Below are 16568 nucleotides of genomic sequence, written 5' to 3'. Positions count from 1 at the left end.
AGTGCTTCATATGGAGGTGAAATAACCTGAGAGGTAGGCTTGAAGATACACATCTCAGCATTGTGAACTTTTGCAAACTAAGCCTAAGACGGATCAGTCACATGGCAGTGTTTCTTTGAGATCAATAACTCAATTAAACAGAAAGGCAAAATCAAAAATTCTTAAATTTCTGTAAGTACATGTTTTTGAAGAGGGCCTATATAAATATGCAATAAATTATTTTGTTACAATGAAATATATTCCTATAGTATGACAAGTGGGGGATAGTAAAATCATATTGCCAAATCTTTCTTAAACAGAATTGAACATAATACTCAGTGTCTGAAACATTTAATTTCTGAATATAAAGGATAACAATATTATTGAAGATAATTCAATCTATTATTACCCAGTAAAAACATTTGTTTCTTGATATTTTAGTCTGGTGATTTTTTCTGGATTCGTCAATCATTTTTTCCTGAGATGGAGTCTTACTCTGTCACCCAGGCTGCAGTGCAGTGACTCCATCTTGGCTCACTGCAACCTCTGCCTTCTGGGTTCAAGCAATTCTCCTGCCTCAGCCTCCTGAGTAGCTGGGACTACAGGCATGTGCCACCACACTGGGCTAATTTTTGTATTTTTTAGTAGAAATGGGGTTTCACAATATTGGACAGGCTGATCTCGAACTTTTGACCTTGTGATTTAACTGCCTCGGCCCCCCAAAGTGCTGGGATTACAAGCATGAGCCACCGCACCGGGCCTATTCAATCTTTTTATTGTTATTATCCTTTCCATTTGCTGTTAATAAACAGACAACATAAAAAAATAAAATTGCATGCAGATTAACACCTTTAAGTGGCTAACACACTGGAATGGAGAACAAAATATCACAGCTATGATGCCTAAATTTCACCTTCCCAGTAGATTAAATAAAACAATAGCAGTTCAGAAAACAAAAGGTTTCCATGATCAGTATGAGCTATTTTCCACCCAGGCCGTCCTGCAACCCAGAATGTTTCTTCAGCTAGAGTGCTCTATTCCATTTCTCCAACTCTTAGTGTAGTGATAGCCTGGGATATTTCCCCCAAAGATATAATTCTATGACAAACTTACCTTTTAAACTCTTTCAGATAGAAAAGGATGTACTGTAGCTGTTGATAGAACTTTCTTTTCCATTGAGAAAGCGTTTTCCTGGCCAAGTATAGCTTTATTTAGGCTAGGTAATGCATAAAGTCCTTGCATTAATTTGGCTGTCTCAGAGCCTTATTCAGAGACTGGGATGAAAAGCCCCTCCTTCTCTGAGCTCATTCTCCTTGAGAAAATGGGGCTAGCTCTGACCTCCACCAACAATGCATATTGGGAGATGATGGTGAGAGAGGTGCTGGGGGAGTCTTGGGACCCCTGTTCACAGCAGAGCAGGACGATGTTCCTTGGGAGGAGGAGAGGAACATTGGTGTCTATTTCAGCTACCTGCAATCTACATTTTGATTCAAGAAGGAAGGTCACCCAGGGATGTTGTTCTTCCAGCATAGCCATGGTGATTTCTGCAGTCATCTTGTCCTAGTTCAACTACCTGTACTGGAAACCACCTCCCAGAAGAAATGAGTATCTTCTATAAAAGGAGATGATAGCACTAGACTTTCCCTCAGGAAAATACTTTGACCTAGAATAAACCCTGCAGAGATGAGAAACATACCACTAAAATGAATATAGACTCCTACTCCCTCTGGCAGCCTTCTTAGGATTAAATTCCAGATATGGGCGAATTCATTGGACTCACTGAAGTTTCTTCAGCTTACTCCAGGAGCATAGCTTTTACTTTAGAATCAGATGAATAAAAATGTTCTTGAGTTTCTACTGAGAATTAAATTCCCAGAAGGATAATAAGATATATTTATTTGTCTTCTCCTTAAGGGGTAGTGGGAAGAGCTCTGGATCTTCTCTCTGGAGGAAAACAAAGGTTTTCTGATTGTCCTCCCAGGAAAATGATGAGGACCAGGCAGGGCAGATGATGGCATCACACTATTTCTGCACAAGCTTTCACAGATCTCAAGGGTCGTAAACACGAGGGAGATATCACAAATTACAATATCCAAACTCTTAAAATTATTACAGTTTTATTACTTTATACTTTCCTACAATCTCCATAAAGGTACAAGAGAGGTCTTGACTTTCAGATAGTTGAGAGATGGTTTTCATGGAACCTGGTGTGAAGACTTTGAGAAGGAACAGATCTCTCAATGCCAAGGTTTATGTTCATTTCCAGTAGGAAGTGATGGATCCTAATGAAAATGAATTAAAATAGCCATAAGGATAAATTATTGAGCCCTTTTTACATTTTGGAAAATGTGATAAATGCTTTATATATTTTAATCTTATCATTATCCTCATTTTACAGATATGAAGATAGACATTTTGATATACTCTCTGCTATTCTTTAAGTGTGGTTGAGGGACTCTTGAGAATTTCTGAGAAGCTCTCAAAGTGACGGTGGGATAAAAACTATTTTCACAATACTATTTAGACAGTTTTAATATTTTTTTACCCTCGTTCTCTCATGAGTGCACACTGAATTTTTTCAGAGGCTAGCTGATATGTGATATGGCAACAGATAGAATAAAGAAAACATAAAATTCAGCTTTCTATTTAGCTGAATATTTTAAGAATCACAAAAATGTAAAATAAGTTACTTTTAATAAAAGATATTATTTATAAGAATATCTTATGAAGAATATCATATTTATATTAACCTATATTGGAAGCCATTTAAATTAATTAAAAGTAAATATCTAATAAATTTGTCAGTTTGGATTTCTATTATAATAACATCAACAAATATACTTACATAAATGAAATATCAGATTCTCAGTAATTTTTAATAATTTAAAGATGTTCTGAGACCAAAAGATAGAGAATTATCGAGCTAAATGGTAGATCACCAATCTAGAAAGGACGAGAGCTGGAAGCAAATGATCTTTATTTAATAACAAAAGTGTATTCACCATTCACGTTCTATTGCAGCTGCAACAAATTAACAAAAACTTAATGGCTTAAAACAACACAAATCTATTATCTCACAGTTTCTATTGGTCAGAAGCCCTGGTGGTCAGCTGGATTCTCTCTAAAACCAAGTCAAGGTGTTAGCTTGGTCTGCAATTCCCGTCTGAGACTTGGGATCCTCTTTCAAGTTTAATGGTTGTTAGAAAAATTAGATTCCTTGTGATTGTAGGGCAGTCTCTGTCCATTTGTCCTTGCTGTTTTCTGTCCTCTGGGATGGCCTCAGCTGCCTGCTGCCACTCTGGTGCCTACACATGGCCACTTTTGTGTTTAAATCAGCAGTGGTTTGTTGAGTGCTTCACACACGTCAAATCTCTCTGACTTCCTCCTCTGTTACTAAGTGAAAAAGATTCCCAGCCTTTAGAAGACTCATCTGAGTGTTACCATGGTAACCTTCACATTTTAAGATCCATTGACCTGCAGAGCCCCTTTACAGCAGACCCTAGATTAGTGTTTGGTTAAATAACATAAGTGTAAGGGGGGCCATTTAGAGAATTCTGCCTATCCCATAAAGCCATTTCATCTTAACCACTGAGCAGTGTTTTCATTTTTTAGATCCTATATTTTTTCCTTGAACAGATGCTGTTCTATTAATGCTATCTTTATTATGGGCCTCAGCTATTCTTCAGATTGCCCGCCCAAATAACATGGACCTGAATCCAAATTCAGAAGGGAACAATTTCCATTTCTGTGTCTTACTCTAAGCGATATGATTAGAATACTTTAAAGATTTATATGAGTTTATATACATACAATTGAATTAACACTTTCTGATTAACACCTGGCACTTGGCCTAGGCCCTCTTACTGGAATAATACTTTTCAGAGCAAATGTATTTAGAAAAGCATTTATATAACAGATACAGCAATTGTGTCAGCATAAATATGCCTAATATTTGTGAGTCAGTGTGGAGTAGGGATAGATCTACGAAAACAGTTAATCCATCCTATAAAGTCATGACATACACATACATTTTCATATTTTTTTTACTAATCTGATTACCTGCTCTCCCCCTTTATTTGTATCCTGTGATAACCTTGTGCAGAACAATTTAGCGTAGACATTAGCTGACAGCTAGTTAAATTAAGTTCTTCTACAAAGCCATCCTTTTCCATTGGTATCACATTTTCAGGAAGTTTTAACACAATTTTGCAATGCGTATTTCATCATCAGTTTCAATATTAACATATGAGTTATTTACATAAAATAGTTGACTATTACTAACAATGCCAATGTTACACCATACTGCAGTGTGATCATGGTGTAAGCAGTTTCATTCCAGAATAAATTGGTAAGAATTAGAGAAGTCTTTGCTATTCCTTTCTAACAGATGTGGCCCATGCTCATAAACAAGATAATTATTATGGACAAATATCATTACAATTAGCCATGATTTAGTATTTCTGGGTTCCAAATCTGTTAGAGACAAACTCAGTCACCCTATCTGGGTTTAAAGGCTTTACACTGAAACTGGTTTCTATTGCGTGCTGCCATACAGCAGGGCCCACCTCTGTCCTAGGGTGAGGGCATGGAGTTTTCAGAATAGTTTCCACAGCTCCTAATTGTACTACAGGTTATATCTCATTCAGGTCTATTCTTGGAGTGAAGGCGGTCATAGTCCATCAGTGAAAATTATCAGTGCCTCTAGAGAACTTCCATAAGTTATGATGTCTACAAGGTTCCCTTCAGGGTTGCCCTTGTCCCTATTCAAATAAAACAGAAGGCCAATGCCCCATGGCTGCTTTTGCTTCCGTCTGCATCAAAACAGCCAATAGGGGCTGGGCGCAGAGCTCAGGAGTTCGAGATCAACCTAGGCAACATGGCAAAACCTCGTCTCTACTAAAATATAAAAATTAGCTGAGCATGGTGGGCACACACCTGCAATCCCAGCTACTCAGGAGGCTGAGGCAGGAGAATCACTTGAAACCAGGAGGCAGAGGTTGCAGCGAGTCGAGATCACGCCATTGCACTCCAGCCTGGGTGAGTGACAGAGCAAGACCCTGTTTCAATAAACAAACAAGCAAACAAACAAAACCAGCCAAAAGGTCCTGTTGGGTCAGGGCATAAACCCCTCTTCTAACACTGAGTCCTGGCAGTATCCTGTGTTATTTGCTGAGTCTGCATGACCCATTCCACCAAAGCTTCATTCCTTTTTGGGGCTGAGTTCACTCCTTTGCCTTCCCCATGAAGAGAATTCCCTCTTCTCGGTTTATTCTAATTAACATTTCTCCCCTGTGACTGTAACTACTCATTTAAAGTGAATTCAGCTTGTCCCAGGATGCCTAGGCAGGCACCAATTTCCCCTAAAAGCTTTTCTCATCTTGTGAGACAGTCACCATTCTTTTTGCTATTAAATCCAATGTTACAGAGCATTTTATCAGTGAAATATTTTGTTATAAGGGATGATAAACACTGAGAGGAAATCGTGTGCTGTTGTGTGAGGGCTAGAAATGGGCAAGTTGATTTTAAAATTGAGGAGCACCAAGAAAAAAATGGAAACAATAACGTTATTATATAACACGTTAAATTTCAGGAATAAAAAAGAAGTAAGATAGGTTAATACTTTCTGAGACTAGTGAAAGTAAGATAACCTGCACCCTGGGTAATGTTCAGCTTTAGCAATCTCCTGCCCTGTTAGTCTACCTGATTCCCTTCTTGACATGGTCAAGATTTCTACAGTATAAGAACATGTCCTGAGGTTTCCATATCTGTGATTTTTCCTTCTCTCTTATCTTACAGGGAAAATTATTAACAGCTATCAGCTTAGGGTTAAGAATTACATTTCTGGGTATTCCAGGCTAAGATGAGAGTGGCTCTCTGAATATATAATTAAAACTAGGACTTTTTCAATATCAAGATATAAAATGCTTTTAGTAAAATGGTTGCTAAATATAAAACAACTAAAAATGTAAGATCTTATTAAATCCACTCTTAAAAATTAATCTGTACAAGATATCTCTGTGCTTGTTTTCACTGGACTGCTGTGCTCCAATTAGAATATTGAGTTGCAAACTTTTATCCTAAGGTCTTAGGCTCAAGTAAGTGATGGAGTGTGAGAAGGCTGCTCTTAATTTCTGTGTGATGGAGAAACCACGAATATTTATAGTCCACTGGCTATTGAGTCAAGGCATATTTTAGAAAGTGTCCAAGGAGGAAAAGCCGCACTCTCGAGTAACTACAAAGTGGTAACAGGGATTTGACCACAAGGTATGTCTACTCACATGCTCCCTGAGGACCCACCTAGTGAGAATCCCTAAGTGGAATCAGCTGGAACTAGACTAACTTTAAGATCTAGAACAAGGGTTCACAAACTACTGTCCCTGGGCACCATTCCAGCAGCCACCTGCTTTTATAAATAAAGTTTTATTGGAACACAGGCACAACCATTTGTTTACATGCTGTCTATGGCTGCTTTTGCCAGTTATGACATAAAAGATGGCCCTGAAAGCCTTAAGCATTAACCTCTGTATCTTTACAGGAAGAGTCACTAACTATTGATCTTGAGGATGTGTACTATGCTTTTATTAACTCAATCTGACTTGGCTACTATTGGCATAAGCTCTGCTATTATTGACCATTTCTAATATTAGAAATAGATTTCCAATAACCTCAAAGATAAATAAGCCATTAAAATTTTAGACATTTTAGTGGGTATATAATAGTGTCTCATGGTGTTTTATTTTACAATTCCTTGCTTACTAATGGTGGAAGGCAGCATTTTGTATGTTTATCAGCCACTTGTATTTTCTGTTCATATGTTTTGCTAATTTTATAAAATTTGGTTGTTATATTTTGATTGTTGATGTAAAGGAGTTCTTTCTATGTACTGTATAAACAGTTCCATTTCTGGGTACATGTAGTTTCCATAGGATCACTTGGTTTGTAGTTTGCATATCTTCTTTCTTAACGGTGACTTTGATGTGCACAGTGATTAATGTTAAGAGGTCCTATATTTATCAAACTTAATAATTTTACATCTAGGGCTTTTTGTGTCTTCTCTATGAATTTGTGCCAGGATTATAAAGGCATTCACCAAATTTTTCTAAAAGATTTATGTCTTCAGTTTACATGTATAGGTCTATAGTATTCCATTTTAAACTGGCATTTTTTCTAGCAGAAGACAAAAATAAGCCAAGTTCCACATTTTGCAGGGGGCCCTGTTCCCTCCCCATAGTTTCCTTTGAAATGTCTCACATAAGCTTGTCTTTCCTCAGTGCCCTTCTCAGGGCGCCCTTGACCTCTGCGTTCCTCAGGCTGTAGATCAGGGGGTTCAGCATCGGGTTGAAAAGACTATAAAACAGGGAAAGAACTTTCTGCTGCTCCTCAGGATGGCGGGACTTGGGGGCCATGTACACGACGATGGCACTGCCAAAGAAGAGCCCCACCACACAGAGGTGGGAGGAGCAGGTGGAGAAGGCCTTTCTGCGGCCCTCCCCAGACTGGATCCTCAGGATGGCCACCAGGATGCGCCAGTAGGAGACCAGCACCAGGCAGAGCGGCCCCACCAGGATGAAAACACAGGCTGCAAAGATGACCACCTGGTTGAGTCTAGTGTCAGCACAGGCCAGCTTGAGAACAGACAGGATTTCACAGAAGAAGTTGTTGATCTCATGAGGCCCGCAGAAGGGCAGCCTCAGGATTAGAACCACATGGACCAGAGCCAGGAAAAAGCTGAACACCCAGGAAGCCACAGCCAGGACAGTGCACACTCTCCAGCTCATGAGGACATTGTAATGTAGGGGGTGGCAGATGGCCACATAGCGATCATAGGACATCACTACCAAAATCAGACACTCTATGTGAGCAAAAGCCAAATACAAGAATGTCTGCATTATGCATGACACAAAGGAGATGGCACTTTTCTTGTTCACAAGATTCATCAGCATCTTGGGAACACTGTTGGAAGCATAGGACATGTCAACAATGGCAAGATGTGAGAGGAAGAAGTACATGGGGGTGTGAAGCTTAGAGTCCAGGCAGATAATCCCAAAGATGAGCCCATTCCCCAGCAGGGTGAGTGTGTACAAGACAGAGAAAAATCCACAGAGGAGAATCTCCAGTGCTGGACCAACCTGGAATCCCAGGAGGGTGACGTCTGTGATCCATGTCTGGTTGCCTCCCATGCTCTTGTGGCAGAGAAAGACAAATCCTCATCTAGGACAGGAAGGTCAGAGCTGTGGGCCAGTCAGAGATGCTCAGAGGGGGCACTTAGAAATGCATTACTTTGAATGAATTTTCTAGAATTTATTCTCAGATATATTGCCAAAACTAATCAGGTGTGCTCATAAAAATGTGAAAAAAATCACATTATGTCAATGGAATAATAAGAATATATATATATGTAGGTGTATATATAGATGTGTGTTTGCATACATATATATGACATTTAGTAAAATATAATAACATAACAGGATCTATTATAATATACCCTACATAAGAGGATACACATGCACATGTGTTATTTTGAATAACTCAAGTATTCCGGCTTCCCTTTCAGTGTGAGATCTTGATTATTATGTAGTTTGAGAAGAGGGGACCATGACAGATGTTGCAGTATGAGGCGGTTTCATTGCTAGTCCTGCTTGCCTTCTCAGTCTGAGATAGGCAGGGATCGGAACCCTCTGTTTGCTGTGGGCTTGCTCACTGTCCCTCACCTCCTCACAGGCTTTTCTACCTTATTTATATGAAATCTTATTTCAGATTTGAAATCCCTTCTAAGTAACTTTGAGTTTTGTAGTTTATTTGAAACAGTCTAAGGTAAGATACTTCTTTTCAGAAGCTGGCCAGTACTCCAGCAGCTCCTCTACGTGCCTCTTTTCCATATCTGGTGTTTGTAGTTTCATTTTGAGAGTTCTCCTTACTTCTTCATCAGCATCTGTTACTGTAAATTAGGCAAGAGTGAAAGAATTCTTGACTACATAAAATAAATACATGTATATATCTTTAAAATAAGCATGATGACATTTCTGAGGTCTTTTAAATAAGAAACTCTAAAGAAAAATCAATTTACATTAACAGTGGTTACATTTAAAGATGATTGCTGTATTGTAATTGTATTTTCCTGGGCTCTTGTCTCAATTATAACTTAATATGTTGACATCTCTCAGAGCTTATCTTACTTTCTAGTATGACAGAGTCTTTTGTCATCAATATATTCCCAGCTACGGCAACTTGGGTTGCTGTCGGTTCCCCTAACTGCATTCTTCTCCATCACCTGTGACCATGCCAGCAGCCTGTTGCTGTTGAGATAGATACTGAGCAGGTGACAGGGATGGGATCAGGTGCAGCCCCAGCTGGGGAGCTCTTTCTAAGGAGCTCTTCCTGGAAGGCTCTGGGTCGGTCCAGCCAGCAGGGGGTGACCAAGGGCCATGGGAAGGATGGATGGCTCATCAAGTGGAGAAACCATGTGACCTGATGCTGTTCTGTTACACTTCACATTTATTCCAGAGACAGCCTGAGGACTATCTTTATTTTTAAATCAGGCTAAAGATTCAAATCTAACAGGATAATTTAAAAAACAATTTTGATATTTTTTATTTTAGTAAATACATAGATCCTCAAATTTATATATTACAGTAGGATTATATTATATAGAGCATTTAAAAATTATTATTTTCACTTGATATAATAATTTTCATGTATCAAAATTATATTTTATGGATATTATTTAAAAGTGGCACAATATTCTGCCACAATTTATTGAATTTCTTATTGTTGGAAATTGCTTGTATTTCTTATATTTATTGGCATTGAGATACATTTTCTCAAAGTTCATAATTATTTATTAGAACTTATTCTAAAAGTAAAATTGCAGATGTTATAGATATAGACATTTCAAAGGTTTTTATCCCTATTTTAGCTTCCATCTAGAAAATTTGACCAATTTCACTTCCCTCTGACAGTGTGTAAGAATCATGTCTCTTGCCCCACGGTCAGTACTAGGCATTACCAGTTACAATCTCTGTTAATTTAATAAGTGAACAATATTATGTGGCTTGTATTCGTATTTCATCCATCTTTCAATGAATGATCCTTGAGTATATGATCTGTTTCAGCCATTGTTCTAAGCTTTAGAGGCACAGTTGTGGACAATGTAAACACCTTCTGAAAGAGAGACAGATTAGAAAGAAGTAATATTAAGGAGATGTAATTCTCTTTCACACCTCACATTTCTATTTAGAGAAGGAAACCTCTATGCCCCTGGATAAAATTGATTTAGAGTATACCTGCCTCTCTCTGTCCCCTAATTTATATGACTTGTGAAACTGGAAAGAGACACTGAGGATGACTTTCTCTGTTCTCTGTTTCGACCACATGCATCTCTATCAGCTTGGGCATAAGGTTTCAGGAGCATGTTCCATTCCATTTGGAAGTGGGGAAGGGGTGTCAGTTAATGGTTATCATTTTAATCTGGAGAGAAATTTTGTTGAAAATATAAACCAGGCTTTTCAACAGACCTTATTAATAAAATATTTTTTTGAATTTTATTTGATTCTTATACGTGTTATTCAACTTATTTTTTCTGGACTTGGAGCGGAGAGAGGGTATGAATCACTACCACCCTATAAGACCAGGAGTAAACAAGTAAAGATAATTGCTGAGCATGACAAGAACAATGAAGGAAATAATATAGGCAAAATAATAGACAGTTAGTCGATTTGAGGAGGGTTTCCTTTAGATGGGATGGTTAGAAAAGGTCTCTCTTAAGAGGAGACAGGTGAGTGGAACCTAAATAATGAAGGCCACAACCATGCCTAGAGCCAAAGGAGGATCATTCTCTATACAGGGGACAGTCATGGAACAGTAAAGGCAAAGTGTCTGAGCAGGAAGCACTTGGTGAGTTCTGGGAAGAGAAAGAAAGAAACACAATGTACCTGAACCATAGTGAGCAAGAGGTTGTACTTATTCTTTGTAACCTTGTTTATATTTTTAACAATCTGTAATTGACATAAAGATTCATAAGTTTAGCTGATAAATATACTTTTGACTTTATATTATTTACTTTTAGATTCATGCAAGCAGAATACAGTTAAAAGATACATACAGAACTTCCAATGAACAGATATTTGAAATAGAAAACTGTCCAATTTTCTGCACAATATAATTTTAATGCCAGAATGGTATTGGTCAATTTTGGACATAGCAAATGTTCTGTTAATGTCCTAATGAATCAAGCTGAAAAGGAGAAGGCTTTTATCCCTGAGACCTCCAGGGACATGGATATTCTGCATATTTTTAGACCCTCCTGGCTCCCATCTCTGGTGTCCACCACTCAGGACCAGTGAGCCAGGTAGCAGGGATTTGGATGCTTCCAGAGTTTAAAAAAAAAAAAAAAAAAAAAAACTAATCATTATCAAATAAATACAATTGTTTGGTTAATCTAAATTCATAATCAAGCCATTCTGGGTATATAGTTTTATTTGTGATTTTTTTAAACTAAAGAATTTCTGGAAAAAACTCCCAGTAGCCTAGAATAAACTATTTCTAAAGAGCAGAAATAAGGAAAGGAACAAATAGAATTCTTAGTGAAAGTCAAATTTAATCAAATGTGAACTACATCCAAACTATATAAAACTCCAGCTATCAATTGTGCATTTAGCAGTTTTGTACAAGAGGCCACAGGAGAAAAGTCTATAAGGGTGGCTGCCTACATGCAGAAATTGTCAATCAGTTCATTTGTGAAGTTAAGAAAGGTAAACAAATATATATCGTATAGGAGGAAAATAGTTTTTTTTCCTTTTATTAATTGGCATACTTTTGTATTTTGAATTGTATAGTTCAAGTAGTCAGATTTTTTTTTCTTTTAGAAAAAAGCTGTGGCAGATTCATTAAAGAATCAGATAACTGAAATGAAGATTTATTTAATTTTCCACTACAGTTACACATTACAGAACAATCTTCAGTGGATGGAATAAGGGAAAAAACTTCATGGTACATGTTTCTGTTCTTAAAGAGTAAAGCAAATTTAGCAGTGACTAAAAATATATATGCTCTCTGAATAAAAATGAAAGCAACAGGAGTAACAATGTTGGCCACAGCACTACTCCAGTCTTGATTCTGAGCAGTGAACATGACACATTTGGGTCACGTATTCCAAGGCTCATTATTGTCATTTGTAAAATGTTGACAACAGATAGCAAAAGTGTTGACATGAAGAAGAAATAGCATCGCACTGGTACATTAAAAGAACTTAATAAATGTTTGCTGTTACTAATAGCATTAGAGAGATTGTAAAATTGAGGGAAGTATTCAAGCATAGGAATTGGAAACCCAGTGCAATCTTCATGGTGCTGCAAACACTTCCACATTTACTTTGCTTTCCTTTTTGGCTGTTTTTGAGTTTAAACATAAGACACACATTTTGCTTTGATTCCCTAATAGAAATATTCCTATATTATAATTTTTAAAATTGAAAAGCAATTTAAAGAAATAGAAGAATCTCTTAAAGTAACCATACTCCCTTAATGAAGAAAAAAAAATACCATTCTTAAATATTCCAATGACAGAGAGAGGATTAACTTTTTGGAAAGAAAAGAGGGCAAATTTAGGGTATTTAGCACTGACACAAAAGGAAAGATTCTACTGAAATTTTTCTCAGAATGGGAGCCCTGGGGCCACCAACAATGGGGTTGTGGAGAGCACTGATTTGTCAAATCTTTGCAATTACTCAGAAATAACTTGCCATCTCCAGCAATTTACTTCGACATTGAGCTTAGTCCTAGGGAGCAGCCTAGTTTTAAAAACAAGCAAGCATGGATTCCAGAGCCCTGCAGCCTGGGTTCAGATCCTGGCTCTGCTACATACTAGCTTTATGACTTCTCTGTGCCTCTTCATGCCTCAGTTCCCCCATCTGCAAAATGGAGTGAGTAATAAATTCTGTCTCATAACATAGCTGTGAGGATTAAATGCATTAACTCATATAAGAAGTTTTTTAGATATGTAATTAGGGATATGAGAATGGTCATTGGTGAGAATGTCTGGATCTAATCATCATAAGGAGACATGTTATATGCTCAACGTTTCCTCTACTAAAATAAGAAAAAAGAAAAGAGAAGCTGTACCCTGACAGGCACTGGCTTTTCCCTGTGATTGAATGGTGCCTGTGTCCGGAACAACTGAGAAGAGGGTCTTGTTTGGCGACACAATGCTTCTGAGGATGTGCAGGACTAGGCAGTTAGCAGAGGGGCAAGGAGGCTACATCCCTGGGTAAGCAAACCACTTAAAAACTCTACTTCAGTTTTAAAATTAGTATTAGTTGCAAAAAGAGGCACCTGAGCCACATAGCCCCTGACAATCACTGCAGTCCTTCAGCCAGATCATATCCTATAGGGATGGTTATCTGATGCTCTTCTCTGCACAGTGATGACAAAGCCAGGAGCTGCCACAGGGTAATGAGGGGATATGGATGGTGGGGCCAAGAGGGTCAGAGGAACCATGGCCACATCCTGGGATAGATGGTGGTCCCTAGAGGGCCGCTCAGGACCCTGGCTATAAATACAGGCTTAGAGGCAGGAGACCACACAGCAAGGGCATTTATTTCATCACTAGAACCTGAAGCCAGTGATTTCATTCACTGTCCTTTTCCCATTCCTATCGGTAAACCCCTTCTCCAGGCAAATGAACCACATTTACTTACAGTGGAATAATCTGTGGTGTTTTCTTCTAACATAGCCTTGGGCTTACCAGGAACCTCAAAGACAGGAAAGGCAGAATGGATAGACTGGGGTTGATTCTCCTCTCTAATGAGGCCTCCTAGGGAGGTGAAACCCAGATACAAAGCTCTCCTGAACTTTATGATACAATTAGTTGTGTAAGCCAGGCTTTTTCTATCATTTGACTACACACTCACTCCCTGCAGATAAAAATAATGATTCAGAGAACAGAACCCAGTGGTAATACTTCTAATCATATCTCTCTAGAGAGAACTAGAGAAGTTGCTACTTTCCTATTAGCAGGCAAACCAACAAAGGCATTTTCCATGTTTATTCATTTCGTTCTTTTGGCATTCCCATGGGATGTGTTATGTGTGTTTACTTGGGATTGGACAGGGACAGGATTTTTGTCAAAAGACAGGACTTTTGCACAGAAAATTTAAAAACTAAGATTATGCTGTAAATTAATTTATTTCAATATTTATTCTCTCAATCTGAAAATTGTTCCACTGTCTAATTCCTAGTTTGGCTAGAGGATAGGCAATGATTTCTTGGCCTCTGCTGATTAGAGGTCTCTGAATTCTGTTAAGGCATCATCTCAGAGAAATAGCTTTCCTATTTCCTAGTTTGACTAGAGGATAGGCAATAATTTCTTGGCCTCTGCTGATTAGAGGTCTCTGAATTCTGTTAAGGCATCATCTCAGAGAAATAGCTTTCCCTCAATAAAGAAAACGTCGTTGTAAAATAAGCACTCCAAATTTCTCACAAGTATTGTTGACCTGGTAGTTCAGGCATTGTGGGTTAGTTTCCTCATTGTGGGTTAGTGCCTACAGATAAAGTGGGCAGACTTCTTCTTTCTCATCCTTTTTTTGTCGCACTAAATGGCAATGTTTGATGATCGTAAAATCCTACCAGTTCTTACCCTCTGAGTGTCTTTTCTTAATCTAGATCTCAATAGAGGTTTAGTTCTTAAACTATGGTGGAGGCAGCACTTCAAAATAATAGTAACATATTTAACCTATCCTGGAGAGCAGTAAAAGATATATCCAAGAGGAGTATAATTGGAGTTATTTCTCTTTTAACATGATCTGCGTGACCAACAGAGGCTTACTCTACTTACCTCATTATTCTCCAAAGCACATACTCTACTTCATTCAAGTACTACCCCTAGCAGCTCCGACTCTTAAAATTCTTATTCTTTATTTCAAGACAACTTTAACTGTTCTACCCACTTGACTTCATACTTAATACTGATCTTGCAAAGCACTCTTGGAGCCCTCTTCACCAACCCAACACAAACTGGTCTTCCTTGTGAAATAGAACATCACATTTACTAATCACAGTGCTTTCAGGTTGTACTTAAATAACTTTTTACTTTCAGTATTTTTATCATTAATTTTTTCTAAAAGATTATCACAAAAAATAATTTGATCACCAACATTTGGATAAAGCTAAGGAAAATATTTTGGTGAATATTAATTCAAATATGTATAATTAGTAAACTTTTTTTCTGACATGGGCAATACAATGACATTGAACACCGCCTAATGTGGATATAAAGAGGTGTCATAATATGGCTCTCTTTTTATCTTTCAAATTTTAAAGTGGATACAGCAAAAATATTCTTTGTCTTAGACATTTTGTGAGTGTTATTATTATTTATATTGATTAATATTTTATATTTTAGCAAGAGTAAATATGACAAAGCATACTTGGCTCCATCAGTAGTGATGAGCTTGAGAAAAGCAAAGATCATCTGATGTCCATCAAGCAGACCACCTGTAGGCAAAGCCCCTTATCAAAGGAATTCAGAAGCAATTAAACTTCCCTATTATCTAAAGCCACATCTGGTACCAGGCTTCCTCCCAAGAAATTATAAGTAACTAGAATTTCTGTACATCTCTGGAATGCATGCATGTCAAAACTCATTGTGCAATCTTGCTAACATTAAGGCAGTTTGAATGGATACATTCTTTGAGGTGGCAGAGGTGTGTACATTCAAGTTTTATCATGAGATTGCAGCAATTCAGTCACATACTTAGGCTTCACTTCTAATTCTAGTTCTCTTGCTATCTCCACCACATGCTGAGTCTACTGTATATATATATATATATATATATATATATACACACACACACACTGCACATGTAGGGAGGCAGGGAGGAAGGGAGGGAGGGAGGATATATATATACTACATAGTATAGTATATGTAGTATAAACTGGTATATATATATATATATATATATATATATATATATACCACTTTCATTAGCTCCTATCCCTTTATATATAGATAGATATATACTATACATACTATATAATAGTATATACTATACTTTGCATTTTAAAAGAATACTAGGATACTTCTATTAGTTTGGTGAATTTTGTCAGGCTTGCCCACAATGAAACCACACAGAGGTTAAAAAAGGCACAGATAAAGTGCTCTCATTAACTAATTAGTGCTTTTAAGAAAAAAAACATTCTGTTTATTTCTGTTACATATGAGATAATCATGTAAGTAATAAAACATTATGTATAGTACACTGCAGGCTGTGTGGTCCAGAACGGGACTCAAATTTAGGGTTACACAATAAAATTTTATTTTGTATAGTGAATCTGTATCTGCTTACATCACTCAATTTGGGAATAGCATGAAATGTACAAACTAAAAATATGAAGGTCAACCTTCTCTCTTTTTTTTATCCATGCACCCCAGGAGACTGTGGATTGTGGTGGTAGCATTAAAAATCAGGTGAACAGACTTCAGATCAACTTTGGAGAGTAAGAAGAATAAAGAATGAATCAGTTTCCCATTTAAGTAACTTGTGGATGGCAGTAATGCAATTTATTGTGATAGGTAAAACAAGGAAAAGAAAATTA

General features: G+C 37.5%; 1 protein-coding gene across 3 annotated transcripts in view; it reads right to left on the bottom strand.

Moving 5' to 3' along the window:
* Positions 1-1906: 1906 nt before the first annotated feature.
* Positions 1907-16568, bottom strand: part of LOC105713772 (olfactory receptor 2A14) — a 92331-nt gene continuing 77669 nt past the window's right edge. The window contains exons 4-5 of one of the 3 annotated variants that reach the window (XM_064372558.1): positions 8863-8917; positions 1907-8192 (exon numbers count right to left, since the gene is read on the bottom strand). In XM_064372558.1, coding sequence (XP_064228628.1) covers positions 7227-8159 — 933 coding nt within the window. In that variant the 5' untranslated portion in view covers positions 8160-8192; positions 8863-8917 and the 3' untranslated portion in view covers positions 1907-7226. Of the gene's footprint in view, positions 8918-16568 lie in introns of all 3 variants that reach the window. The other 2 variants (XM_064372547.1, XM_021665284.2) reach the window with 2 other exon arrangements.

This window comes from Aotus nancymaae, unplaced genomic scaffold (genome assembly GCF_030222135.1).
Source record: "Aotus nancymaae isolate 86718 unplaced genomic scaffold, 86718_ANA_hifiasm-v0.15.2.pri h1tg000002l, whole genome shotgun sequence".
Classification (NCBI taxonomy): domain Eukaryota; kingdom Metazoa; phylum Chordata; class Mammalia; order Primates; family Aotidae; genus Aotus; species Aotus nancymaae.
Note: the sequence above shows the minus strand (reverse complement) of the source record. Positions and strands in the feature narration are given on the sequence as shown.